Genomic DNA, 26711 nt, shown 5'->3' with positions numbered 1-26711 from the left:
GGCCGGGCCCCGCCGCACCGAGCGGAAGCGCGCCCTGCGCCATGACGTCACTTCCGCCGGGCGGAGGCGGGGATGGAGGCGGAAGTGACGGCGGCGGCGGCGGCGCGGGGTGAGTGCGGAGCGGGGCGGGCGGGGGCCGGGCCGGGGGACTCGGGTTGGTGCCCCGGGCCGCTCCCGGCGCACGATGGGCCCCTGACGCCTCCGTGGGTGCGCACCGAGAACACGGCCGCGTCCACGGGCCGCGTCCCCGCGCTGTCACCGGGCGTTCGGGGAGCGGAGCCGGCTCCCGAAGCGTCCCCGCTGCCGCCGCTCCGGGAGCGTGGGGCTGGCAGCGGCAGCGCTGGGCTGGGGGCAGCCGCGGGGCCGGGGCCGTTGACGGGCCGGTGCGAGCCCGCGGCTGTCAGCGCTCGCAGCCCGGCCCTGCGGCCTTCCCTGCCGGCTCGGGGTTTGTCCGCCTTGAGCTGCTCAGGATGTGCCCCCAAACCACAGCGAGAAGCCTGGGAAAGAATTTAATCCTCTTTTCCAGAGCCCAGGCTGCCGCCTTTGATCCGAGCTCCCTTGTGCCGAGGCTGGCGGCTGCGAGGGCTCCTGGGGCGTTGCTCACGCAGCCCCGGGGGCTGCGGGGCTGTGCTTGAGCCCGAGCGAGCCCCTCACTCTGCAGCCCCGCACTCTCCTCCTGGGCAGGGCCAAAGCCCCGAGCCCACCAGCCTGTCTGCAGCCGTGAATTACAGGGCTTCTTGCCGAAACGCCAACACTGCAATGTGTTCAACTCCAACCTCATTTCCAGCCTTTTCTCCTTATTTTGTAAGGCAGAAACATCTTGTGTGACAGCTGGGAGAGAGAGGGGCAGCCTGTCCTGCCGGGAGGGACTGGAGCCAGCCCTTCGCGGTACCAGGGCAGGATTGGGCTGCCTTTGGAGCTCAGGGGCTCCGCAGGGATGGATGTGTTATGAGGGAGCTTTGCTCTGTGTGCCTGTAAGTGACAGAAAGAAAAATTCCATTTCTGGTGGGGGGAAGAGTGGTTTCTCTTCAAGGTGGCTGTGAAGGACAACAGCATCTGGAGGAGGGCCCTTGTTTCGTAGGATCATGGAATGCTTTGAAGGGACCATAAAGATTGTCTTGCTCCGTGGGCAGGGATACCTTCTACCAGCTTCAAATCCCATCCAACCTGGCCTTTGAACACTCCTTTCTCACTGCCATAAATCTCTCCAGGCTGTGCAGGAGGCAGCATGGAATTCTGACTTGTAGACTGAGTGCCCCACCTAAAAAAGGTACTTTTTTTGTCTTTTGAATAAACCCACATGAAATGACCACAGCCTTTTCCAGAGGGTTTTCATGCACAGAGATATCTCCAGAGTACCTTGTGTGCTCAGTGTCTGGCAGTGAGGGATGTCACTGTGCTTCTGAGGCAAGAGGGGAGCCCTGTGGGTGAGGTGGGGGTGTCTGTGGTTTGGGAGCTTCAAGCACCCTGCTGACAGCTGCCCTTGGACTTGGCACAAGGGATCTGCAGCAGTTGCTGAGAGGAGTGGCTTGGATGCAGTGGAGCTTGTAAGGCCAGGGATGATAAATGGCTGGTGTTTCTTCAGCACAGTTGTTATTACTGGCCTGACCTGTAATCAGTTCCATGCAGCTTTAATGCTGTTCTTCATCTTAAAATTTTGATCTTCCCATTGCTCTCATGGAAATAATTCTGGGTTTTGTTTTGCTCTTCTCTGAACAGTTTGAGTTTCTGTATTTGAGCTCCTGTCTGTAGTGAAAACTGCCCTGGATAAGAGTTTTCTCCTACAAATGACAGATGTATCACATTGCAAGGTAGTTTTGCTCTGGAGGAGTTTCTAATTCCGTTGCTGTGAGTGCTCTGTGGCACACTCTGTGTCTGCACTGGAGGGTTAAATGTCATTTCAGAAGAACCTAAGGACAGCTCCAGCAGGAGAATCCCAGAATGGTTTGATTTGGAAGGGACCTTCAAGCTCATTTCCTCCCACCCAGTGCCATGGGCAGGGACACCCTCCGCTATCCAGGCTGCTCCAAGCCCTGTCCAGCCCAGCCTTGTACACTTCCAGGGATGGGGCAGCCACGAATTCTCTGGGAAACCTGTGCCATGGCCACACCAGTCTGGTTGGTGGGGTTTGGATTACAGGCTGTGTCCTCAGAAAGGCCTTAGGGACATGCCAGGAGCAGAGGTGCCCTGTCAGACAGGGATGGTCTCCTCGGGTCAGTGTCCCCAGCCAGCCCTTGGCTGTGACCTGGTGTCAGGAAGGAGCTGTGAGCAGCAGATGACCCAGCAAAATGATAAGCTTGAGTGCAGCATGCAGCCTGAGTGTCTTTGGGGGAGCAGAGCTCATTTTGGGAAATCTTGGGAAATGTTATTTTTTCTTGTCCTGATGCAAGTGGGACTGCAGAAAAAGGAACAAATGACCCGAGACTGAATGTCACAGCAGGTGACTGCCCAGTGAGTTTGCTGCAGTGTCACAGTGTGCATGGGATCAAAACCCAACAGTCTTCTCGTGGAAAATAGCTGTGATGGGAATGTTGCATCTTATTCAGAGCAAAACCTGGCTGTTTTTGTCTTTATTGATTGCAGCTTGGAGCTTCAACAATTTCTGGCTGACAGGAAGGAAACCTCTGAGGTATTTGAACTAACCAACCAAACAGAACCAAACCAGCCAAATGCTGTGTTTGAGGTCCTAAAATGTCCAGTCAGAACCTGATTTCATCATTCTGTGGAAGATAAAAATGTGTTGAACATCAAATCTAAGTTACAGTATATTGCTAAAAATTTTCTGGGAAGAGCTGGTGCCTGGTGACGTTCCAGATGCTGTGGTTTGGTGTTTTATGAGTGGAAAATGAGTTAAACCTTTCCAGTGCACAGATCCTTAAATGGTTTCTGTCACCAGTCTTCATCCACCTGACTGTCTGTGGCTCTCTGTTCTTGTCAGCAGTTCTGTCTGACTGCTGCTGATGGTTTGTCCCTTGGGTTTAGCTGTGCAAGGGTTGCTGCTTTGAGGCAGATCAGATCTGTAAATCTGCACTCTGGCTTCAGGAAACAGGAGAGTGAAGGTGAGTACAGCTGTTTGTCCTGTCCCTGTTGTTGCTGTGGTACAGGAAGGGATGTTAGTTCCCCCTCAGCTTGGGCTGGGGACTGCTCCCAGCTCATCCCATGGCTGGGGGAAGCAACCTTTAAAGCTGAGTCTGAGATGCCGATCCTGGCTGTGCTGCCACACTGCTGTGTGGGTTCAGTTTGGGTTTGTCACATGTGTTTTCTAATTATTTCTCATTCTACAAGGTCTTTCTCCCATGTTTTCTCCTGTCCCCAGATGTACTGCAGGTAGTGTGTGTCACACTGCAGCAACAGGGAATCCTGTCACTGCCTGCTCCCCTGAAAGGTGCCTGGATGCATTGAGCTTCCCAGCTGAGTTATTTTGTGTCCTCTTCCAGCGGGAGACAAGATGTCAGCTGCTAGAGGACAGTAAAACCATCTCAGATGCACACTATCATTTTCTGCTTGTCTTCAATTAAACTGATTACCAGCCCTCTTTGTTGTTGAGCTCAGGCCATTCCACATGCTGCCAGCATGCACTTTGGCAGCAGCAGGCACTGGGCTTTCCTGCATTGTTTGAGTCTTGGCCATTGACCTTCGTGGTCCTCGTTCTGGCACCGCCTCTGCTCTGGCAGGGGTGCAAAGGGCATTATTCAAACCCTGAAAGAAAAGAGAGAGAATTGCTTTAAAGGCATTGAGGGCTCTTTGTGCTCGGTGGCTCCGTGGGGTCATCGCTGCAGAAAAGAGGGGAATTACTGGGGTTGTCAGGATAATTACTGCTTTTTTAGTGTTCTCATCCCAGTCTAGATGATGGTGCTGAGATTTATAGTGAGTCATAAAAATATGCCATCAATGCTTTTGGACAGAGATGGGAGAAACCTGGGGTTGGTTCCTTTTGGGAAGTCTCACAGCTACTGGTAAGCCCTGGATCTTTCCCAGCTCCATACTGGGGGGCCGTGCTGGGGAGGCTGCTGGGATTGTGCTGGAGCCCTGTTGCAGCCCATGCTGTGGGTGCTGGTTTTTAGAAGGTCCCCCTCTCCATGCTGCTGGAGATGGGCACTGCAGGGACACAGGAGCCAGCTGCCCCAGCACCGGGGAGGTCACGTAACTCACTCCTGCCACTGTCCCCATCGCTGTGGCCGTGGCTGCTTTGTGCCAGTAAATCATTTGCTCAGCCTGTGCCTGGATCCTTGTACCTTGAACCTGCTCAAGGCCTGGTGCACTAAAAGAGCAATGCTCAGCTCGGGCAGAGGCTGAAAGCACCACTTGATCTGTTGTTCCCCTTTCCATCTGGAGCCTTTCTACACATCAAGTGCCTGCTGTTGGTCTGGGAACAGCCAGGCTTGTGTGGGTGTCCCTGGTGTGGCTGGTGGGCTGATAAGAAGGGCAGATAAAATCCTTGGAGTAAGATCTTTGGAGTAAGATGCAACTTCTGCATTATTGATTCATTTGCGTGGTATTGTGCAGGTTGAATTAAATTATCTGGAGTGACATCCTGTACTTGATGTAGAACAAATGCCAGAGTGCTCAGGTGGCAGTAAGTGCTTTTAAGTGCAGCAGGCTCTGAGGTTAAAGGGCTGGCAGTGCCAGGCTGACCTGCTGGTTCTGTGCCTCAGGGTTGCCTTGCCATGGAACTGTCCCCCTGTGATTTGTACCCAGAAGAGAAGAGGCCTCTGCAGTGGGACAGGGACAGCCTGGGGAGCCACAGCTGCTTGAAGGAGCTGAGCCTCCCCAGGGTGACTCAGCTTGTGTTTCACAGAACCTGTAAATGAGCTTGGGTAGAAATGTGAGACACAGTGAGCCCTGTTGCTGTTGAAATGCCATGCTCTGCACTGTGTTGGTGCTGACTTTTAGCTCTTTTCTGCTGGGGAAGTAAATGGCTGCAGTGCACAAACCAGACACGTGACTGCTGGGGCACAGCCATGGAAAATTGGCGTGGTTGTCGTGGTTATTTACTCTGATAAAACTTTTCATAACACTGTCAAGCAGCTTTTTCCAAGCCTACTGGAATGTGTTATTCTTTATTTCTTCCTTTGTGGTATTTTTTTAAAGAAGCACTATCAGAGAATCTGTATAAAACATGGATTTTTACTGTTGTTGTGGGTAATGACTTAAAAGCTCCTCTAACTAACTAGGGCTCTTTCTCCCCCTTTCTGTAGCAAATTAGCACAGAACCCCTCTGCTTATTGTAGTTGTAGCCCAAGGTTATGATTTGTAGCAGGAGAAGCTAAAACAGCAGCTGGTAACTCTTCCACTCTGATGAAATCAGATTTGCCTGATTTTAGTCTCAGCTCCTGCCTTGTTTTTCTCTGGGGAGGGAAGTCATCACTACTTTTTCTGCAGGGCTGCCTTCTGCATCCTGCCTTCTGCAGGGCTGGGTTGCTGAACTTACCCAGTGGTTTCTCATGTCAGCAGGTGTTGAAGGTTTGGTTTGCTCCTATACAGAATACTCTGGTGTTTGTTTCTCTCTCCTGGGGAAGCTCAAGTGCACGTTTACAGTGGAGAACAGCCTTATGTTGGGATATAAAGGTCACAAGTGTTTCCTTTCACCTCTCCAGCTGGGAGCCAGGCTGACAGACATGGGAGGTGGCAACAAGTCTTTGCAACAAAAGGAGCTTTTGGGGTGTTTTTCTTGAGGGAGACCTGCAGACCAGTCAGTCCTTTCTGCGTGGGGTCTGTAGCCTTCTTTGTGCAGCTCCAGCAGAGCTGATTTCCTCCTCTGGGGAAGAATTAGTGCTGTTCCTGCATTCCCTGAACTCTGTGTGGGAGACCTCCAGCACCAGCAGTGTGTTGTACCCAGCTCTGTGACAATACACTGGTTTGCTCACCTCTCATTAAATGTTTCCAGTGTGAATATCAGGTAATAACAGAACATTTTAATTTGTGTTTTTAAAATATATTTCAAAATGTATTTTAACTTATTTTTCCATTGTTGCAGGTGAAGGAGGAGGAGGGTGTCTGAATACCAATGAATGGGCTGTGATGGATAACAAGGACTCAGAAGCTGAGATCCACCCTCTGAAGACTGAGGATGTAAAAGCTCAGGAGAACCATGAAAACTACGTGGAGAGGAGGATTATCAAGTCCTCGGGGCTGTCCCGGCTGTCCCGGTGGCGCACTGCTGCCTTCTTCATCTCCCTGTTCCTCTGCCTGATCATTGTGTTTGCTTTCTCCTTTATCATTCCCTGCCCAGAGAGGCCAGTTTCAGAAAGAACATGGTTCCAATACTACAACAACGCAGGTGAGCTTGCTGCAGCAGAATAAATACTTACCAAGAGTCCTTTTCCTTTCTGTGTCATGGATTTGGGTTGTGGGCTTCTACCTAAGCACAGCGTGGAGCCAGACCTGCAGGGATGCAGCCCTTGGGAGCCAGAGCTGTGAATACCTGACCTGGATAAGCAATGGCCCAGCATAATTGGAGTGGCCTTCCAGGAGGTGTTTACAGGATCTAGTGGAGAAATTAGATGCTGCTCTGAAGTGGTAACAAGGTAGCAGGCTGGCCTCTACCACCAGAAACAAAACAAAAAAAAAACCAAAAAAACAAACAAACCAAAAAAAAAAAAAAACCCAAACAAACAAACAAAAAAAAAGGTATCTGGGAATAAACCTCTGTTGAAGCTTGCTCTTTAAAATGTTCCTTTGGAGTTCAAGCTGAGGTTGGAGGCAATTAGGCATTTTTTCCTCTGTCACTTTGACTTTCTCCCTTTTCCCCATGGCCAACAGGAAGGGAAGAAGAATAATTCCATCTTGTTTTTTTAATAAATTGCTCTGTAGTTATTATAGCTATTTTTATCCTGATGCTTTACTTGGCTCTTCAGACTGGGTCCTGCTCCCCAGTGGCTCGGCAGTCACTTCTGGGATAGCTTTTCTTTAATCTTGTGTGCAGTAGGTTGTGCTGGATGTGCTGTAAATGCAGAGATAGTGCTCACAGCAGGGGCTGAGCTGCGTGTGGTGCTGCAGACACCCCAGGTGCTGCTACTCTGAGCTCAGGAAAACTGCTTTCGGCTGATAGGAAGATGGAGTATCTGGGTTTTGTGGGGCTTGGCTGGGGCTTCTTTATACCTTGAGAATAGCAGCCCTACTCCAAGATCACAGTTGTTCTTTGTTCAGCATAGTTCAAATTCTGGCTGCTTGCCTCTTAAAAAAGACATCCTCTGGGGAGTAGCAAATTGAAAAAATTGTTTGGCACTAACTTCCTGTCCTTGGTACTTGTGTATGTGACTTTTTTAATATAAAAGGCAATTTGTCCTGATGTTACACTGTCCAGGATGGAGGCAGTGAGTAGGTCTCTAGGAATTTGTGTTTTGCTCCAACTTTCTCTGCTGTGGGCTAAGGAAATCCTCACCAGAGCCTGGCTCGTGTTCTCTTGCAGAGCCCTACCCGTTCCTTGCTATAGAAGACATGAATGAAGACAAAGTACAAGATGTGCTCTTTGCTTTCAAATCCAGCAATGGCAGCAGCAGATTCAACATGTCCTGTGTGGATGAAGGTACCTGATCCAAAAACACCTTCTAGTGAGGGCTGTCCTTTCTCTTCCAGTTCCAGTTAGTGACTGGGAGAGAAAGCTGGGTGGGGAGAGGAGCTGGGTGAGTCCCAGGTGAGTCCTGGGTGCTGCAGGGCAGCAAAGATGGCTGCAGGGACAGCTCCCTCTGATCCCTCTTGTCCCCAGGGCTGCCGTCTCCCTGTGCCTTCCTCGCTGCGGTGTCTGGCACGAATGGCAGCGTGCTCTGGGAGAGCCCTGCTGCAGAGGACGTGCAGTGGCTGCAGTGTGGCATCCAGCAGCTGGGCACGGCAGCAGCCCCGGGCTGCCTCGTGGTGGAGAAGCCACTGTCCCTTACAGCCGTCAGCCTGAGCACAGGTGAGTGCCTGCAGAGCCCTGCTGCCACACAGGGGATGGGCCGCTTGCTTTCCTCGCCTGGTGGCCCCAGGGGGGACGTCAGTGTGACGTGACTGGCTGGTACATGAACAATGGGCACGGGGTATTTATTATCTGGGAAGCCTTGCCAGGGCCGCTTGCTGGGCGTTGAGGAGCTCGTGCTCTCAGCCTCGCTGTTCCAAAGGTTTGGTGGGGGTTTGTGCCAGCCACTGTTTCATAAGACCAGGTTCCAACAGCTTTTGAAACAGGAGGAGCAGTCACTAGCTGTGTTACTTTATACTCCCAGGGTTAGACACAAACCTGCACCTGCAACGTTTCCCAGTTACTTGTGTGTGCGTGCCAGGAGTGCCTGCTGTGGCAGGAGGAGTGGGAGTTCTAGGCATTTATGATTTTAAAGTTGTCAAGGAGAGCACTTAGGATAAGTGCTTGCCAGTCTGTTTCAGTAGTCTACGATTCTGCCTAGTTCCTCTGGAAAGGTTTCTTCCTTTCTAAACTTAGAGGTGGAGAAATTCATCATCGTCATCTTGCCTAACGTGGGTGGGGGTAAGGAGTGCCTGTACTACTTTAGGAACAGTGATCATCTGCTGCACCTTGAACCCTCCTTGCTGGTGAAGCCTAAAATACATTTCCATTTTGGAGGCCATTGTTTCAAAGGTCTAAACAATATATGTTCTTCCTAGGATCCCATCCTTTGTATCTGGTATTAAACCCCTCACACCCTGTTTTCCAAAAATTGGAAAAAAGAAATAGCAAGAGGTACAGATCTAAGGAATCTGAGGAAAATCAGGTGTAGCTTTTAATTTCTAGTGTATAGATGGAAGTGTAGATACACACAGAGCTAGAAAGTTTCTGTACCAGCAGAGACCTCTTATCACCATTTCCCTCATGTGCAGGCTTTAGCGCAGGTTATTTTTAGACTATTAATGAAGTAGTTACTTTCAGGTCAAAGTGTAGAAAGTTGGCTGTGGAGCCAAAGGCTTGTAACTAAAGACAGCCATAAAGGCAAGTGTGGAGAGAAGGAGCCAGGCTAAGCTACAGGTCACAGCAATACAGTGAAGAAAACATTCCATAGATAACTTCAAAGCAAGAGAGGAAAAAATGCATCAGACAGAGAAGTGAATAAGCCAGGAGTTTATGTATTTAATGCCTTTTTGCTATTAAGTAGGTTAAAAATGGTTTCTGAGTTTAGCTGACTGGGGGTTAGGAGGGCAGAGCAGAATAAAATGTATTTAAATAGGCTAAATGTATTCAAAGAGGCAAAGTCTAACTTACATCACAGTGTGCTAAAAACAGTAGCCAGCACAATCTTTAGCTGTTAATGATTCATCATCGTGGAGGATTTGGTGAGATTCCAGGGCTCTCAGGCTGTCTAGCCCCTGCCTGTAGGAAGATTGAAGGAGAGATAGGCAGATTATCATTGAATGTGTCTGATGTGGTTTTGATCTTTAAATGCTGATAAAGTTGTTTTTTATCAGTTGAAGTTGTGTTAAGTCCTGCTTTCTTCATTGCCACAAGGAGTGACCAGAGTGGGCAGGAAGGGAAGCGTAGGGGTGCATGCTCCTGTTTGTGTGGGACATCTAACATTCCTATGTGTTTATCTTGCCAGCAAACTGGGACACACAGGAGCTTAAGATTAACTGTTCCAGGTCAAAGCAAAAGTCTTTGTAGCTGTGCATTATTCCATCTCTGCCTTAGCCTGAGGCAGAGTCTCTAGAAAGAGGACAGGAGTAAGAGTTTTGTTACACCTTCTCTCTTCATCCGATCCTCCAGCAGCCTGAACAGTGAGCCCTGTGGGTGGTTCTGGTCTCCTGGGGGATTGAGCAGAAAGGGCACCATGATGATCAGATGATGGAACTGCTTCTGTGTGAGAAATCACTAAATAAATAAACCAGAACTCCAACCTGGAGAACATCTGACAGGGAGAAAAGTTTCTGTGTCCTCTGCGTCTGCTTGAAGTGAGAGCTGAGCTCAGTCTTCTGAGTTCTGATTTTATTATTCCTTCCAGACCAAAAAAATCCAACCTTTCACCCAGGTTAGATTTGCAGTCTAGGCACTTGCCTGATTTCCATCTCGGCTCCTCTTGCTGTGACCCCGGGCTCTGAGGAAGCGCCGTGGCACTGCAGATGTCAGACATGACAGTCCCATCTCCTGCTGAGGGAGCAGGAGAGGGCTGCTTTCTGTGCTCTCTCTGGGCTGGGTTAGAGCGTGGAAAACTTCTCAAGTGCTTGGTGTTGAATCCAGCTCAGTGTCACCTGTTTCTCTTAACTCAGACTGTTCTTTTAAGAGAATAAGATATTTTCTCCCAAACTCTGTCAGCTGTCTAACTACAAAAGATTAGAGCCTGGAAAATTAGAGCCTAGAAATTCACTGACAAGTGAATTTCATTAGCCTGGTCTTACTCTTTACCTTTGAACAGTCCTGAAGCTAGAATGTGGTAATTTAAAACTTCTCTTCTTCCTCTGCCTGCTTATTTTCTTCGAGGGCAAAATTCTTTGCCTTCCCATGATTTCCTAAGGAAACTAGGAAATCTGCTCTCTTCACTTCACATCTGTTGTCATAGTAACAAATCCAAGTGGTTTTTTCAGCTTTGCAGTAAAAGCTTTGAAGCATTTCTACTAGAAATACAGCCTGCCTGAAATTATTGCAGATGGCATCAAGTAGTAATTCCTTGGCTTTCAGTCCAGCTGCCTTCCTGACAAAGAACAGATGATTACTTTGCATTCCTGAAATGATAATTACTGTGTGTGATGCTGGATAAAGGGGAGGGTAAACATTTGCCCTGGGAGCACCTAATCAGACACTGAAGTGTTCATTAGAAAGAAAACCCCCCCAGCAGTGTCCTCCCTGCCAGATTCCACTGCAGATTCCACAAAGTAGCCCACAGCCATGGACAATGGATGGATAGAGCCACTCAGCTGGTCTGGAGCTGTTGAAGAGAAGCCCACACCAGCCACCCCCTGTTTTTTTTTAAAAAGCAGAGCTTTGTTACCTCAGTTTACAAACAAGTTTGGGGTGTGTGTGTTCTTCAAACAAGGGAGAGGTGGGATGTGGTCTGAGCTGTGGCTGGTCATGTCAGTGAGGAAACATCTGCAGGAACATCTGCAGGAGGCAAGTTGCAGCAAAGAAGGTTCTGCCAGGAGTTGCAGCAGCACTGGTCAGAATTCAGCTGCTTTATGGTCTCAAAATGTCTGTGCATATTTAAGTGCACAGCAGCAGGAATTTAGATCACAGTAAAGGCTTCTCCATGCCATGAACATGCTGGGAAGCTTGTTAACCAAAGGCACAAGGGAAGCAAGCTGTTCAGGGTGTTTGGGTGCATTCCTGCAGGCAGCTAGGCTTGCTTTCCAATGTAAGATGAAACTGTGGATACTGGGATTCATTGGGAATGCAGAAAAGCAAGGAAGTACTCCATGATCAGCATAAATGTTGCTGGTTTGTGGTCCTGATGGGCTGGAACAGGAGCATTAATAACCTTTCAACCTAAGAAGCCTTCTAATGACTGTTTCCCACTGTGTTCCAGGGGAAGTTCTGTGGAGGCAATCCCGTGACTTTGGAGCTAATTATACTGTGCTGACTCCTTTATCAGTGATTCCAGATGTGGATGATGATGGAGTTCAGGACCTGATAATCTTTATTACTAAAACAGGCCAGGTATGTCATCCTGAAGCTCTCATAAGCCCAGTGGCTGCCACAGAGGATGGCAGGAATGCTGTTTATTTCCACCTTGTAGTCTCAGAGGAAGTGTCCAGAGGCCTCTGGTTTCTGTGGGTTTGGGGTGGGTTCTTTCCCACCCTCCAGAGATGTACTCCCAAATCAGCACAAGTGTTTTATGGTTTAAAAAAATGAAATAAATCAAAGAGCTGGGCAGTAATCCCTCCCCCTTTTCAATGTGCTCTCCTCACTGCATGTTCCTGTGCTGTCTGGGGAGTGAGCTGGGGCAAGATGAGCTTGCAGTTTTCTGCTTCTCTGCTTAGAGAAGTGGAAGTGAACAAATCTTGACAGCTTTGGCTCTTAGATCAAAGCACAGCTGACAGTCAGTGCTTTTGTACCAGCACTGCCCTTTTCTGATCCCTTCCCTCTCTCTGCCTGTGGTCTGCTTTGCACTGCTCTTCCCAGTGTCACTGTGCTGGTTAATTCTGATCTGAATTCATTTAGTGAAACAGCTGCTGGTGGTGTTATCTCCCTCCAAGTATTGCTTCTCCCATTTCTGAGAGGGGGAAAGTCATGTAGCTAGAACAGTTTTTCTGCTAAAACATCTGCATCTGTGGTGGAGTGGCACAGCATTGTCTGCATGCCCATTCTGTCCTGTTCAAAGCACACAAGTTACAGCTCCTCTGGGTCTGATAGGAGCAGTGGGAGCCCCAGGTCCTCATTCCAGAGCCATGGAGTCATTAAGGTTGGAAAAGACCTCTGAGATCATTGAGTCCAACCGGTGACTGATCCCTGCCTTGTCACCAGCCCAGAGCCCTGAGTGCCACGTCCAGGCTTTCCTGGGACACCTCCCACAATGGTGACTCCACCACCTCACTGGGCTGCCTCTTCCAATGTTTAACAGCCCTTTCTGGGAAGAAATTCCTCCTGGTGGCCAACCTGAACATCTCATGTCACAGCTTGAGGCCATTCCCTTTTGTCCTGTCCCTTTTTCCCTGGGAGCAGAGCCTGACTCCCACCTGGCTTCCCCCTCCTGTCAGGAAGTTAAGGAGAGTGAGAAGGTCCCCACCGAGTCTCCTTTTCTCCAGGATGAGCCCCCCACAGCTCCCTCAATTCCACCTCACAGGACATGTGCTCCAGACCCTTCCCCTGCTCTGTTCCCTTCCCTGGACCTGCTGCAGCAGCTCAGTGTCCTTTTGGAATCGAGGGGTCCAGAACTGGGCACAGCAGTCAAGGTGTGGCCTCACCAATGCCCAGTACAAGGGCACAAACACTTCCTTGGCCCTGCTGGCCACCCTGTGGCTGGTGCAAGCCAGGTGACGTTGGTCTTCTTGGCCAATATCCTCCTTAAGAAAATAGGGTTTTGCTGTCCAAGGCATTGTTGTTGCCACAGTCATCAGAAATTCTGTCTTCTCCACCTCCTACAGTTCTCTCTGTTTTCTTTCCTCCTTGCTTTCGCTATCCCAGTTATCTCAAGACTTTTGTTTTTTTAATCTTAGATGGCCAAGAAAAGTTTGAATGTAGCCTCTGTTCTGCCAGACCGCCTTTTGATCTGTTTTCCATTTTAGCTCTCTTGCTATCTTGGTATGAAATCCCTTCCTCCCTCTGGATTTGGCAAGCACTTTCCCAACTTAAGAAAAAGTATGTTCTCTTTTGAGAATCACGCAAATGTAGGAGCTGGGGTGGAGCTCTGCAGCTTGGAAAGGGCTGGTCAGAATGGAGATTCAGCACTCAAGTAGAGGAGCTTTGGTGCTATCAAGGGCTGCAGCTGAAAGGAGAGAGCTGTGAGCAGTTTGTGGAAGGGTCTGTGTGCAAGGGGTTACATGGCAGCGTTTCCAGAGAGTCCCATTGACCCCTTCCTGCTGCAAGCTTCAGCACAAGCACATCCCAGAAAATGTGATGGTTTTTGGGATCCATCTGCTGTGGTAACACAGAGGGGTTGGCAGTGCAGCGAGGAAAATGTTGTGTTTCTCCCTCCCTGTGTAAATACCCCTGGCTGTCACTGTCCCAGGGCAGCCACTGGACCAGTAAAGGTGCAGCTGGTCTACCAGAGCCGGTGTGTGTCTCCTCCCAGTGCAGGAGGCTGGGAATAGCTGGTGGATATGTTGTTCTCCCTCTCCAGCTGTGTTCTCATTCTCCCTTTTTCACCTGCCAGACTCTCCAGATTTACTTTGGATTTCCTTTGCTTTCCAGTCCCTCCCTCTCAAGGTAGAGGGAAGGGTTCCTGCCTGAGTCAGCATCTCTGATGGGTGCTGTTTCTGCTGGTCAGATGTTTCACTTGTCCCTAAAGTCTGTTGCACTCCCTAGACTCTGACTGTTGCTCAGACATTTAAATCTGATCCTGACTTTAACCTTTATTCTCCTGGGTGAAATGTTTTTAGTGGATTTTGTTACCCTGCACAAAGGTAGAAGGAAAGAAACCTATCAGCTCTTTTATCTTCTTGGGCTCACATGAGCCTAAGGAGGAGTAGATTAGGGCACTTAAAACATTTAGCAGAGCTGCCCTGTGAAGCCAAGTTTCCCATGTCCATGTGCTGCATTGTTACTGACATTAGGTCATCTCCCTCTTAGGTTTGCATGGATCTTTGCTGTCCTTACAGAGTTGGGGCTGCTGTTCCACAGTCCCAGTCTGTAAGGAGGGTGGGTGACAGAGGTAGCAAATTCTCAGAGCAGGTGGCTATGCTGGAAGTGGTTTTCAAACTTCCAGAAGAATTCAGGGCAGAGGTGTCACCAAACTCATGCCCACTCCTCCAAAACCAGGGAGAGACTTCCCATCCAAGCCTGTGCTGCTCCCATTCAGTTGCTGTTTGGTACCAGCTTTAACCTTGTTGGTTGTTGTCTGTAATCCCTTCCCTGTGCAGGTGAAGGTCTTCATCTGTTCAGGAAAAACTGGCCAGCAGATTGGCTCCACGGGCAGCCTGAGGGTAGATGGCATCGCTCGCTACGTCAGGCTGCAGCTGCACTCCTCCTCCTACTTCCTTTTCTACACAGGTACAGCTCTGCTTGGGAATTCAGTGTGAAAGAGTGTTTGTAGCTGAGATCAGGGTTAGTAAACATCATCTGAGAGTGTGTTTTGCATTCTTACAAGCTGTGTGGAGCTTTCACCTAGTCAGAGCTGTTCAGAGCAAAGAGAAGGGGGGGCTTCTGCTTAAACTGCAGTTTGTTATGTGCTGTAGTGATTTTATTCAACAAATGTCAAGCATGAAAGGATTAGGCAGTCATTTATAGCAAATGATTACTGTGGAACACTTGGATTATGAACAGATAAAATGTTAAAAGCATTCAATAGCAGGCTTGAGTCTCAAAATACCACTACAACTCTATGATGCAAGCCCTGAAAATACAGTTGATCTGACAGATCTGGAAAATCATAGAGTTCAGAGCAAGGGCAGGATAACTTATCTCTCTCATTCTTCATTCTTGCCTTTTTTTTTTTTTTTTTTTTTTTTTTTTTTTTTTTTTTTTTTTTTTTTTTTTTTTTTTTTTCACAGAGAATTCTCTCTATGCATATTCCCTGGAAGATCTGTGCAGTACAGTAGTTGGGGAGGAAGTTAAGCTTCCCAACTTCCAGCCGGATTCTCACTGGGAGAAGCACATTGACCGTGCCACGCACCTCTTATCCCTTCTCAGGTGTGAGGTTATGTCTTGGAGGCTGGTGGAGTGGGGGGTTCCTGACAGGATGGCCCGGTGGGACTTTGTTCTCTCCTGCCTATGTGGTTTTTGGACTAGGAGCACAACCAAAGTTCAGGACAAGGGTTGGTGTTAATGGCTTCATCAGGGATTCACAGAAAAGAAGAGAAAACATGTTGAGGTTTCTTGTTTGGATTTACTGTGCAGAGAAAAAAACTCCAAACTTCACAGTAAAACCATCCATGGCCTAAAAAGCTTAATAATTTCTCTGTCCTTGTTCAGATTTGAAGACATTCACTACCTGGCAACAGTTCCTGGGCACTCACGGGACAACATCTTGGTTGTGGACTCGGAGGTGGCTACACTGATCAACACAAAAGATCTCCACGCTGTGTGGACCCTCAATGTGTCCCGTGTTTTGAGGTAGTGTTCTCACTGTGGGCTAGGTGTGGCATTTCCAGGTTCCCAGCAACAGCAATGTCCTGGCAGATGAAATTCTTTCTTTGCCTGGTTCATATCTTGATCTTGCTTATTGTGTTGTGTCCCCTCAAATGCTGGGAGCTGCTTCAGGATGGAGGAGCTCAGAGCTTTGCTTCTCATTTTGTGCCTGCTGTGATGTGGCTGGGCTCAGAGTTGGGGTGGTATCAGGCCAACCCAATTTTATGCAGTCAAATCTCTTACCAGGGCAGGTGTGGGAGGATAGAGGCAACTGGGAAAGCAAACTGTGCCCAGCCATCAGGGGGGGTTCAGATCTGCTCTTTCTCTCCCTCAGTGAGCCGCTGCTCGGTTACTACAAACCTGATGCCCATGGTATTGTCCTGGAGAGTGAGATTGGACCCAATAGGAAGAAGGTTTGAAATTTCTTCCTTTTAACTTCCCATTTTTCTGTATGTCACAGCTCAAGCAGGAATTGAGCCAAGGACAGTTGGTGGGATGTGTTCCCTCTGGCTGATTTTAGGAAGCTTTAAGCTGTGAAAGGATCTCTTTCAACAGGTTATTGAAGCCAGCTCAGGCACTTTAATTCTCTTCTCAGCAAGAGGCTTCAATGACAGAACTTTGAATCCCTTGAAGTAGCTGTAAAACTTGTGATTTTACTCTAACATGGCCAACCCCAGGTCTCACATCTCTGTGATGCTCTGCTTCAAATATTTCCTCATCTTCCCATGTGTCACATACTTGTTCCCATAGACAGTGTGAGGAGAGGCAGCTGACCTGACTTCTCTCTCATGGCTTGTGAGTTGCCTTTGTCGTGAGTTCCTTTTCTTTCTTCCCTGTTAGGTTATGATTGTTGAGAGTGAATCTGGAGCAGTCCAGTGGGAGCTGAAGCTGAACTCAGGATCAGGGAGCCCCGGCCCAGCCACACTTCCCACTGCGGATCACCGCTCTGCCTTCCTCGTGTGGGGAGACTACCAGGAGCCAGGCAATGAGACAGTGAGTGCTGCTGCTGAGGGCTGCTCTTCTCCAGGCTTTGGGCCAGAGCTGGGTGGAGTTACCCCCTTGTCACAGTGCTGATATTCCCATCTGTCTGTGCCACTGACACTGCAGCCTCATGCACTGGCTGTGGGCTCCGTGTCCACAGCCGTGTCCCTGCAGGTGGTGGTGGCACTGGCAGCTTTTGTCATCCTCAGCCTGGTTAAGTAGAGAAAATTAAATTGGTGGCTCTGTGAGCAAAGTCACTGCCCTGCCTTGGTGTGGCACTGTAGGTGAGGTGGGAGGCTTCTGGCCTGGCATCTCTGGAGTTGCTGCTGTTTTTCTGGGAGCTTCCCATGGCAGCATTGCATGCAGTGATCTCTGTGGCCATGTAAATATCCTCTCTGTGCCCCAGGCAGCCTCAGGCAGCCTCGGTGCACAGCTCAGCTGCTTGCAGAGTCCTCAGGGCAGTGACAGGCAGCACTGGTGACAGTTTGTGTCTCAGAGGCTGCTGAAGCACCAGCTGAACTTCCTCTGCTTTCCTTGCTTGCTCTGCCAGCTCTGAGGCAAAAATCTGTCTCCTGCCTGCAGCAGACAGGCCAGCTATCTGCAGGAAGCTTGGGGTGGGGAGGAGAGCAGTAAGCAAAATCCCAGCACTTGTCCTAATGGCATCGGTCAGGCTGAGCCGGGCTGACACGGGCGAGTGTCTGGCTGGGTGTATCCTGTCGAGTGTGAGTAATAGCTGAGCCTGGTACTGCTGTTGTCTCTGGGATAACTTGTGAGTCTGTGTCCTGATAGTGTCCTGTTGGTTGCAGAGACCCCGAACTCCTCTCCAGAAGCTGTACCTTTTCCATCCTTCCTACACTAATGTCCTGTTGGAGCTTCGCAACAGCACCGACCAAATCATTGCGTTCAGTGGTGAGTCCTCTCCTTGCAGCCCAGTGCAGGAGGACACTGGTCCCTCCTGGCCCCTGTGGGTGGTGGCAGTCCAGGTGCTGGGTGGTGGCAGTCCAGGCACACAAGGCTGAGGCTGCATCTGCGTGTGCTCCGTGTTGCAGCGGCGCTGTTCGAGCGGAGCCGTCACGCCTGCTATCTGCTGCTGCGGGGCCCCCAGCCCGGCGAGGGGCCAGGCCCCCTGTCCCTGATGAAGAGGAAGCTGAAGGAGGATGTGGCACTGAGCAGGGTGATCTGGCTGCGCCGCACGCCCGGGGATGAGGAGCAGCACATCCGTGACCGCCTCTACAGGATGCGATTCCAGAGCCGAGATTGAGCTGAACGGGGAATGGGGAGAGGCTGCCCTGCTCTGCAGCCGTTGTCTCAACAAGCCCAGAGCCTGCATTCCCATGGGAAGCTGCCTTTCTTGATCCACAAACCAAAGTGTGGCTGGCAGGGAAGCACCCCCAGTGTCTAGGGACACCCAGGCTGTGGGGGCAGCTGCCAGAGTGTCCGTCCTCAGAGCTGATGGGACTTCAGTGCTTGGCCACCACTGAAGTGTCATCAGCTCAGGGAGGAGGGCTTTCCCCTCCATCCCTCTGTGCCCACAGAACTGTGCTGACTCAGGAGTGTGTCTGGAGGAAAACATGTGCTTGCTGAGGTGCCAGAATTGATGATTTCTGGGATGGCTGAGAAGTGGAGTTGGATGTCTGGGAAGTGGAGTTTGCTGTGTGATGTTAGATTTCCTTTCTGAGTCAGCTCTCCTGGCTGGGGAGAGGTGCTTGGCTGCAAGTTGATTTGCAATTACCCTTTCCTGGATTTGGGCCATGCTTCAGTAGTGGGGGGGTGTGTGGTGTCCACAGCTATGGCTGTGGTGTGTCTGGTGTCACTTGGGCCAGCAAAGCACAGGTTAAAGTGTCGTTCTACTTAGCAAATGGCCTTTTCTCCCCAGAACACCCCCATGTGTCCTACTCTGCAGTCACCAGCCTGCCTGTGTCTGTGTTCTCTGCTGCTGCCTTCCCAGCCAGGCTGTGCAGTGTTGGTGGCACTGAGAGGGAGCTGGTCTCCCACCTGATGGATGCATCAATGTTCCTGCCTTCCCTCAGCCTGCTTATAGATGGTGAGAGATCCACCCTGAGGCCAGGCTGGCTGGTCCCTGGAGGTGCCACCACCACCTCTCCAGGTGTAAGGAACCAGAGGATCTAGGTTGAGTAGAATTGCACTTGAACCTTTTCTGGGAGCTGGGATTGCTGCTCTGGGAAGCCCTGTACCCAAGTGGCAGTGCTAGCACCCTCCTCATTCAGCCTTGCAGCTGCTGAGGAGCCTTCTCCAAGCACTGTCCCTGTTGCCAGGGGTGGGCAGGAGCTCTGTGCTGCCTCCCTGCCCTTGGAATTGAAGTGATGCTGAGTGAGGATCCTCGAGCTCTCTGCCCAGCCTGGTATCCCAAGGGGATGGGACAGGTTGCTGTGTGAAGATGACATGTTTCTCCTCGAGATCCTTGTAGCACCGTGAGGTGTTTGCTCTGCCCTGTCCTGATGGGTGCCAGTGCAGGCTGTAGAAAAAAGGTGCAGAGCCTTGAAAACAGTTTGAACCAGCTACTCAGTCCTGAAAATAAAAACTAGGCCTAAAAATAATCTCTCTCAAGCTCTGCAGTGCTGGAGGGGCGTTGGCCAGTGCCTCCCTCCCTTGCTGAGTCTGACACTGGGGGATGTGTAGAAACACTGTAGGATGGGAATGTGCAGCATCAGGCACCAGTTCTTCCCTTCAGCCACTGCTGAGCCCGAATGTGCCACTGGGCTGCTGCTGTCACCAGCTCACGCCACAGCCCCAGCCCTGCCAGGCTGACAGCACAGGGAGCTGGGCTGCCTGGACACCTCCTGCTTCCAGCTGACCAGTGGCTGCCTGAAGGGTGCTCTGTCTCCCTCTGTCCCGTATCCTGGGCAGTCAGGGGAGCCAGTCCTGGGGTGTCCAGCTGTGCTGGAAGGCAGTGATGCTCTCTGCAGAGTGCTCCACAACCTTCAAAAGCACCCTGGGCTCAAAATGATTGTGTTGCCCCTCTGCCTCTCTTCCCAGCTGTTTTCTGAGGGAGTCCAGGAGTGCAGGGAGGTTCCCCAGCTGTGTCCCCCAGCTTGGGTTTCCTCTTTGCTCAGCACCTTAGGCCTGACAGCTGCCCAGGTCTCTGTGCCAGTGTTGCAGCCATAAGAGGGCTGGATTGAGGCAGCCCTTCAGCCAGCTGGGACACAGGGCACAGGGCAGGGGACCCCGGGCTTGCACTGGAGCCCAGCCTGAGTGCTGGGTGTGGATTGTTTCCTGCTGAGATTCCCCTGGCTGGGAGCAAGGGGAATGCCTGGGCTGTGTTCTCATGACACTCTCCCTCCTCAGATCCCTACCAAGACATGACCTTCCCACAGGCACACTGAATGTTCCTGGAGGAGAGCTGGATTTTCAGCTTTGAGGAGCTTTCCTGGCTTTAAGTTGTCCAGTAATGTTTCTGGACAGTTTGGAAAAGCAGATTTCGCCGTGGCAGCTCAATTAAACGCATCAGTGCCAAACCAGCACCTTCTTGACAAAACCAGTCTGTTTCCAGCTTGTTTCCTGTGTAATTGTTCTTTTGCAGTATTTGATGAATGACTTTGTGCCTTGATTCAATAACTCATCTGGGTGGCAATGGCTATATCACTGTGTTATGTGTTAGTGTGGTTTTTAACACTGAGACTGTTTGGTTTGGTTCTTTAACTTATTGCAAATTGTGCCGTACAGGACTTGCTCTAACCGGAATGGTTTCAATAAATCCTCTTTTGCATTGTTTGTAAATGGTGCCCTGCTTTGATGTTGCAGGTTACACAAGACTTTGGGATTTTTTGACAGCCCTTTGAGTGACCTCCCCAAGGCAGAACCCCCCTCCTTGGGAGGGATCCAGGAGTCCTGGTGATGCTTTGATGGCTGAGGTGCTGCCTGCTGCCCTGTTCTGCTGCAGGCAGGTCATGGACCAGGAAAAGGCAGCATGTGGAGAGAGGCTGGAGTTAGATAACGAGGCTGGGCCAGCCCATCCCTGCCCCCCACCTGGGCTCTGTGACCTGGTTTTACACCCCAGATTCCCTCTGCAGTCCATCAGCACGAAAATCTCATGCCGTGGTTTGGATTTGGATCAAGCTGGAGGGAGACGCGTGGCGGGCGCTGTCTCCTGCAGCGCGGGACCATCTGTCACTGCCCCTGGCTGCCAGCACCGAGGGCCCCAGCTCCATCCTGGGACCGAGGCTCCAGCAGCTTCCCCTGCCCCAGGGGCCTCTGTCTGCCCAGCACGGAGCTGAGAATGCCCCTTGCTCTGTGCCAGGCTCTGCGGCAGGGCAGGATGTCATCCCCAGCATCCTGGTGTTCGTTAGCCAGGATACAGCATGGCACCTCTTTGTCCTTTCGGGGCTGGAGCTGTGCCCAGCTCTGCTCTGTGGGTACGTGTGGAGCAGGCTGGGTTCCAGGGCTGAGCACTGCTGGGCATCAGCCCCCCTCTCCTTTATGTAACCACCAGCGATAATCCTCTGCAGCTGGGGCTGTGCTCCCGGGAAGGGAATAATCCTGCCGTGAGATCCTCAGCCTTGCTCAGATTAACAGTCCATGGACAGGAGAGTGGCTCAGCTGCCAGCCACAGGGCAGCCCCATTCCAGAGGCCTTTTTGTCCCTCCCAGGGTGTGGGTGGCACACCAGTAAGGCCTGAGTGCCCTCTCAGCCGTGCCAGGCTGGTGCTGCCCCTCGGAGCAAGCAGATCCGTGGGTGCTGGCTGTGCCATGGGCACACGTGTTGGGGGGCTGGTCCGTCCCGGCTCTGCTCCACTGCTGGCTCTGCAGGCGTGGGAGGAGGACGTCCCTGCCAGCCCTGAGCTCACAGTCCAGCCCGGACAAGTGGGCAGCGCTTTGTGCCCCTCCCACCCTGCCAAGGCCTCCCTGGCCCCCTCCCCACAAACCACGGGAGCCACCGGTGTTTCCCGAGGGAGTTTTACTGTGTCGTGCCCGGGCTGGCGGCGGGAGGAGGGGGTGACCCCGCACCAGGCCGGCTGGGTGCGGCTTCCCCGAGGGACAGGAGGGTGTGGGGACGTGAGCGGGGGCTGCGGCGGGGCCAGCCTGGCTCCGGGGGCCTGGGGGGAGTATGGCTTCTCTCCTTCAGTGCTACTGCCGGCAGGGTCCTGCGGCGGGGCTGGGTGTGCTGGGTCGGGGCGCTCCCGTACTGCCGGGGGGCTGCGGCTCTCAGCTCTCCTCCTCGGGGACGGGGGCGGTGGAAGGGCTCCTGCTCCTCTCCTCGGCATCGCCCGCCGGCAGCAGCAGGGCCGGGCTGGGGCTGGAATGCCGCTGTTTGCGCATGAAGGGGAAGACCCTGCGGGTAGAACGCGGTCAGAACCGGCGGGGACCACCCCTGGTGGCCCCACGGGACGTCCCCTGCCCTCACCGCTTCTTGGTCTCCGGGGGAATGATGGCCTCGGCCAGGAGGTTCTTGTAGAGGTCCGACTTGAGGAAGCGTGGGTAGGAGTCCTGGGCGAGCAGAGACGTCAGGATCCTGCCCAGCCCTGCACTGCCCAGCCCCGCCCTCACCCACCTTCTTCATCAGCATGTAGATGTGCATCTGGGCATCGTCCATCACGTAGCGATGGGGCGTCTTGATGCCCTCCAGGGTCCGCTCCATCGTCTTGCTGTCGATGTTCACCCAGCGCGTGGCCCCGGGAGCCAGGAACTGCCTGGGGAGCCACAGACGGCGGTGAGCCCGGCCCGCCCTGGGCAGGGCCCCGTGACGGCCTGACCGCCCCCAAACCTTCCCTCCCGATCCCACTGGCACTCACTGGTAGATGGAGTCCACGATCTCGGCGATGCGGGACTGCTCCCCATAGCGCAGCTCCTCACATGCCTCCCAGAAGCTCAGGTTCTCAGCTGGGGAGGGGGACATGGTGCTGGGAATGGGGACACGGCACTGGGCACCCCTCATGGGCAACCCCCAAAGGCCACCGTGGCTGGGCATGTGCCCCCGTGGGACAGAGGCAGCTGGGGCAGTGGAACCAGGGAAATTGGGGTGGATTAGCTGGGAGGTACTGGGATGTGGTGTTGGGCTGAGGAATGGCAGGACATGGTCGTGGGTTGGTTTGGTGGTGTTGGGATTGGACAGTGGATTAGTCAGTACTGGGACATGGTGAGTTTGGTGGTGTTGGGTCAGAGTGGTGGGTCTGGGCTGCCAACACAGAGGTGTTTCTGGGCTGGGGCTGGGCCCCCTCACCACTGAACTCCTTCTTGAGGAACTCCAGGAGCTGTGCCCGGCCCAGGGGGTCGTTGATGAGCTCACTGAAGTTGAAGCCCCAGCGCTCCACGCGCAGCTTTGTGGGAGTTGTCACTCTGTTGGTGACAGTGGCATTGGGACTGGCAGCTTATGGAGCCTGCATGACCCCACAGCCCCCACCAGCCTGTCCTGCAGACTGGGGTTCTGGGGCACCTGGGGCTGGGGCACTTACGTGGGGGCATTCATGGCCCAGTACGTGGTGTCATCCGTGATCCAGGGGTTGCTGGGCAGGCAGCCGGACATGATGGGGTCGTGGGGCACATACTGCTCATTGAACTTGACGTACCTGCCAGGAATGGTGGCTGGAGGAGACCAGGGCCACCAACCCCAGCCACCGTGGGGACATGATGGGGATGAGGTGGGGATGTGCCCAAGCTGTGCAGAGCCTCAGCTCCACCCTCTGCTGAGGGCTGGGGTGCAGTGGTGCCAGCACCAGCTGCTGGGATGTGGGTGCCCCTGTCACCCTGAGAGGGACCCAGCCGTGGCTGGGGCAGCTGCTGCCACTCACCCCTCAAGGCAGATGGAGGACTTCACCCTGGTCCTGGCCATGGCCTTCCTGCAGTACTCGATCTGGGGCCAGGCGCAGGGGAGATGTTGGGGTGCCTGGCAGCTCGTGCCCCCCAGGAGCTGCCACCACCCCTCTCCCCACTCACCTCTCGCTTGTAGTAATCCATGTTCTTGGTCTGCAAGAGACACACGGGGCTGGGTGAGGGCACAGTGGGACCAGGACATTGTCCTGCCACCACCACCCTGGACAATCCAGGCACCCAGTCCCCACCCCGGGACTCTGCATCCCATCCCTGTGGCCTCTGGCCTCATTCCCCCAGCCCTCCTGGCTCAGCCAGCACAGCCCACGGAATGAGCCCTGGCTTCCCCCTCCACACCCCAGTGTGACACCAGCGCTAGGTTAGTGACACTTACGTGGGCAGAGGACACGGCACAGCGCAGAGAAGAGAAAGTGGGTGGTTAGTGAGGACAGCCTGGGGGTGCTGGGGCAGCATTAGTGGGGTCACAACACAAGGAAGGGCTTGGTGGCTGCTGCTGGCACCCCAGGATGCAGCACAGCTCCCCTGCAGGGATCAGAGGTGCTGGCACAGAGGGGTGCTGGGTGCAAGGACAAACACACGGACCCTCCATGCTCGGGGTGTGGGACACATGGATGTTAGCAGAACTGGGGCCCACCCCTTTCCCCAAAATGTGGGCACAGCCTGGGGTGAGATGGATGGGCACCCACGGGGGCAGCTCTTCACCCCGGCACAGGCACTGGGTGTGCCCTGTGCCCGCTGGCTGCCCCAGGGGTGCCTGGACACCCCCACTCACCAGCTGGACACGGGTGGTGTGGCAGTTCCTGCGCTCGGGGCCCTGCTCCAGCACGTTAGGGGCTCCTGGCTGCAACGACAGCATCATGCTGGGGGCTGGGGGGAACCCCTGCACCCCTCAGCCCCGCTGCTCAGGCCGGGGCTGTGAGTGGTGCCAGGGCTGCACCTCCAGCCCGGCCCCCCCGCCCCGCGCTCACCGGGGGCCGGTTGACGAGCCAGTACGCTTGTTCCTGGCAGTCGATGACGATGCGGTCGCCCTTGCGCCGCTGCTTGGCTGCCCTGGCCGTGCAGAGGCAGCGGGGAGGTGCTGGCACCCTGCCTGCCCGGCACCCAGGGGTGCTCCATCCATCCCGGCCGCTCCCCGGGGCGCAGCGGTGCCGGCCGTGCCCGCACTCACCGGAGCTGCTCCCGTGCCTGCATCACCACGAAGTCCCACGTGTGGTTGATCCGCTTGTGCAGGAGGTTGTAGTTGTCCTGGGGAGTGACAGGTAGGCACGGTGCGGCACTGTCCCCTTGCCTGGCTCCGGCTGCTGCTGCCGCTCCAGCACAGGGACAGCCGGTGTCCCCCGCCACGGGGGCGCACCGCTCCTGGCTGAGCCGAGACTCCCCCAGCACATCGCAGCTGTGAGGAGGGCACCGCTCACCTTCTCGTGCTCGATCAGATCACCCTGCTTGCGGATGTTCTTCTTGGCCAGGTAAATGGCTGCAAGAGAAGCGGCGGCGCTCAAGGCGCTGGGAGGGGTCGCAGCCCGTGCTGGTGCCAGCGGCACGGCGGCACCTACCGTAGTCCAGCTCCGTGGCCGGCCACTTGGTGCTGGTCCAGAAATAGGGGGTCTGCGGGGGAAGAAGAGGCTGAGGAGCTGCCATGGGGTGCCACGGTGCCCAGCCGGGGCAGCCCCGGCCTTTGGGCTGTGCCGTGCCCCGGTGCGGCGGTACCTGGAAGCGGTAGGGCGACTCATCGGCCCGCAGCACCAGGCTGCGCGGGTCTTTGAGCGGGTAGATGTAGCCGTGCTTCACGATGAGGTTGCCGAGGTGCAGCGACTCTGCAGAAAGGGATTGGGGGCTGCGTGGAGGCTCGGCAGCCCCATTTCCCCCCCCCCCCCCCCCCCCCCCCCCCCCCCCCGGTGCCAGCTGCCTGTGCCAGGGCACTCACCCTCCTCGGAGATGCCGTACTTCTGGATGAGCCACTCCACGATGTCGTTCCCTAGGGACGGAGGCTGTGTTAGCGGGGGGCAGTGGGGTTCCCCAGACTGGATATGGAGGGATTCTCCACTGGGGCACCTGGCACAGCATGGCAGTGCCAGGGGTCACGCAGGGTGACGAGGGCCCTGCCAAGGACGTGCGAGCCCCCGCCCCGCGCAGCCGATGCATAATTGATCCCAGCTGCAGCGCTGAGCACCGGGGTGCGGGGAGAGGAGCGGCACGGGGGCCGGCGGTGGCCGCTGCTGCAGGGCTGGGGACACCCGGGGAGCTCCCGCACGCCTTCCCCACGCTCCTCGCGGGAGACCCATCGCCGGGACACACCTGTCATGGCGTGGGGAATGACGGTGATGAGCAAGCGCTGGTTCCTCATCTTGATGCCCATGTCGGGGTCCTGCATGCTGACGATCATCCGCTCCATCTGCCGGGCAAAGAACGGCTGCGCTCAGCCCCGCGACGGCGGCTCCGGGCCTGGACACAGCCTGGCTCCCCCCACTGTGACCCCGGGCACCCTGTGACCTGGACACAACCCAGGTCCCCGGAACCCGACAGGGGCACACAGTGCCGAGCCTGGGGACAGCCTGGAACTGCGCAGTGCTCCAGGGCACCTTGTGCCCAGCCTAGGGACAGCCTGGCATGACCGTGGCTCCCAACAGCCGGGCGAGCGTGTGGTGCTGGAGCTGCAGACATCCTCGGGGCAGCCCTGGCCCGGGGAACCTCGGTTTTGGGGAGTGAGCTCTGGCAGCACTCCAGCCCGGCGTGGGGGAGCAGAGCACGCAGCTCCGGGGCGCTGCCCGTGGGTATTCCCTCGCGGGGCGGTTCCCTGTGCCCCATGGCGGCGCCGGGGTGGTGCCCGCTGTCCCGCGTACGCTGGGCGGTCCTGGTCCCCGGCCATCCCATGCCCGCGCCGCCGGCGGCCCCGATGCCCTCGTAACCCAGTGCAGTGTCAGCGTCCGGTCCCCACGGTCCCAGCGCCCCGTCCCCGATCCACACAGTGCCGGTGCCCCAGTCTGCACAGTCCCAGCGCCCGGTACCCGATCCACACGGTGCCGGTGCCCGGTGCGCTCGGTACCCCCACCCCCCGATGCCGGTGCCCGATCCCCACAGTCCCAACACCGGGTGCCCGCGGTGCCCGCTCTCCACGTTGGCCGTGCCCAGTTTCCGCCGTGCTAGTGCCCGTCCCGGCGCGGTGCCCCCTCCCCGCGGGGCGGCTGCCGGTGTCGCTCACCTTGCGCAGACAGGGCATCTGGAGGCGGGGGTGCCGGCCGCGGGGGCCGCCGATGGTCATCGCGGGTGCGCGCCCCGCGCCGCTCCTCTCCGCCCGGCCCCGCCCCGGCCCC

At 54.3% G+C, this 26711-nt stretch overlaps 2 protein-coding genes across 4 annotated transcripts; one reads left to right on the top strand and one right to left on the bottom strand.

Annotated features, from left to right (window-relative positions):
• The first annotated feature begins 67 nt into the window (after positions 1 to 67).
• FAM234A (family with sequence similarity 234 member A) lies at positions 68 to 20353 on the top strand. 3 transcript variants are annotated; one of them, XM_041462443.1, is made up of 12 exons: positions 68 to 109; positions 5978 to 6280; positions 7412 to 7528; positions 7709 to 7897; positions 11436 to 11566; positions 14428 to 14557; positions 15058 to 15196; positions 15479 to 15619; positions 15969 to 16047; positions 16475 to 16627; positions 17422 to 17524; positions 17665 to 20353. In XM_041462443.1, the coding sequence occupies exons 1-12, from the start codon at positions 73 to 75 to the stop codon at positions 17874 to 17876; spliced, it is 1734 nt and encodes a 577-aa protein (XP_041318377.1). In that variant the 5' UTR covers positions 68 to 72; the 3' UTR covers positions 17877 to 20353. The 3 variants fall into 3 exon arrangements, with proteins under 3 accessions (XP_041318377.1, XP_041318379.1, XP_041318378.1); XM_041462445.1 differs by lacking the exon at positions 68 to 109 and adding an exon at positions 1017 to 1270; XM_041462444.1 differs by lacking the exon at positions 68 to 109 and adding an exon at positions 5537 to 5899.
• A 1301-nt stretch (positions 20354 to 21654) lies between these two features.
• On the bottom strand, positions 21655 to 26679 carry RGS11 (regulator of G protein signaling 11). The gene is made up of 17 exons (XM_041462513.1): positions 26600 to 26679; positions 25696 to 25792; positions 25325 to 25375; positions 25108 to 25214; positions 24954 to 25005; positions 24816 to 24874; positions 24569 to 24645; positions 24369 to 24450; positions 24173 to 24241; positions 23506 to 23535; positions 23361 to 23422; positions 23025 to 23138; positions 22793 to 22908; positions 22365 to 22452; positions 22124 to 22262; positions 21977 to 22059; positions 21655 to 21904 (listed from the first exon to the last, which is right to left on the bottom strand). The coding sequence occupies exons 1-17, from the start codon at positions 26657 to 26659 to the stop codon at positions 21778 to 21780; spliced, it is 1413 nt and encodes a 470-aa protein (XP_041318447.1). The 5' UTR covers positions 26660 to 26679; the 3' UTR covers positions 21655 to 21777.
• Positions 26680 to 26711: the final 32 nt, after the last annotated feature.

Source organism: Pyrgilauda ruficollis, unplaced genomic scaffold (assembly GCF_017590135.1).
Source record: "Pyrgilauda ruficollis isolate IOZ18807 unplaced genomic scaffold, ASM1759013v1 scaffold16, whole genome shotgun sequence".
Classification (NCBI taxonomy): Eukaryota; Metazoa; Chordata; class Aves; order Passeriformes; family Passeridae; genus Pyrgilauda; species Pyrgilauda ruficollis.
This window is presented reverse-complemented; position numbering and strand designations above follow the sequence as displayed.

Coding starts and splice junctions, on each gene's coding strand:
- FAM234A (XM_041462443.1), top strand. CDS start 73: ATGGAGGCGGAAGTGACGGCGGCGGCGGCGGCGCGGG. Junction 7,898..11,435: donor AGCCGTCAGCCTGAGCACAG/GTGAGTGCCTGC, acceptor ACTGTGTTCCAG/GGGAAGTTCTGTGGAGGCAA. Junction 15,620..15,968: donor AATGTGTCCCGTGTTTTGAG/GTAGTGTTCTCA, acceptor TCTCTCCCTCAG/TGAGCCGCTGCTCGGTTACT.
- RGS11 (XM_041462513.1), bottom strand. CDS start 26,659: ATGACCATCGGCGGCCCCCGCGGCCGGCACCCCCGCCTCCAGATGCCC. Junction 22,263..22,364: donor ATCGTGGACTCCATCTACCA/GTGAGTGCCAGT, acceptor GTGGCTCCCCAG/GCAGTTCCTGGCTCCCGGGG. Junction 21,905..21,976: donor CCCCCGGAGACCAAGAAGCG/GTGAGGGCAGGG, acceptor TTCTACCCGCAG/GGTCTTCCCCTTCATGCGCA.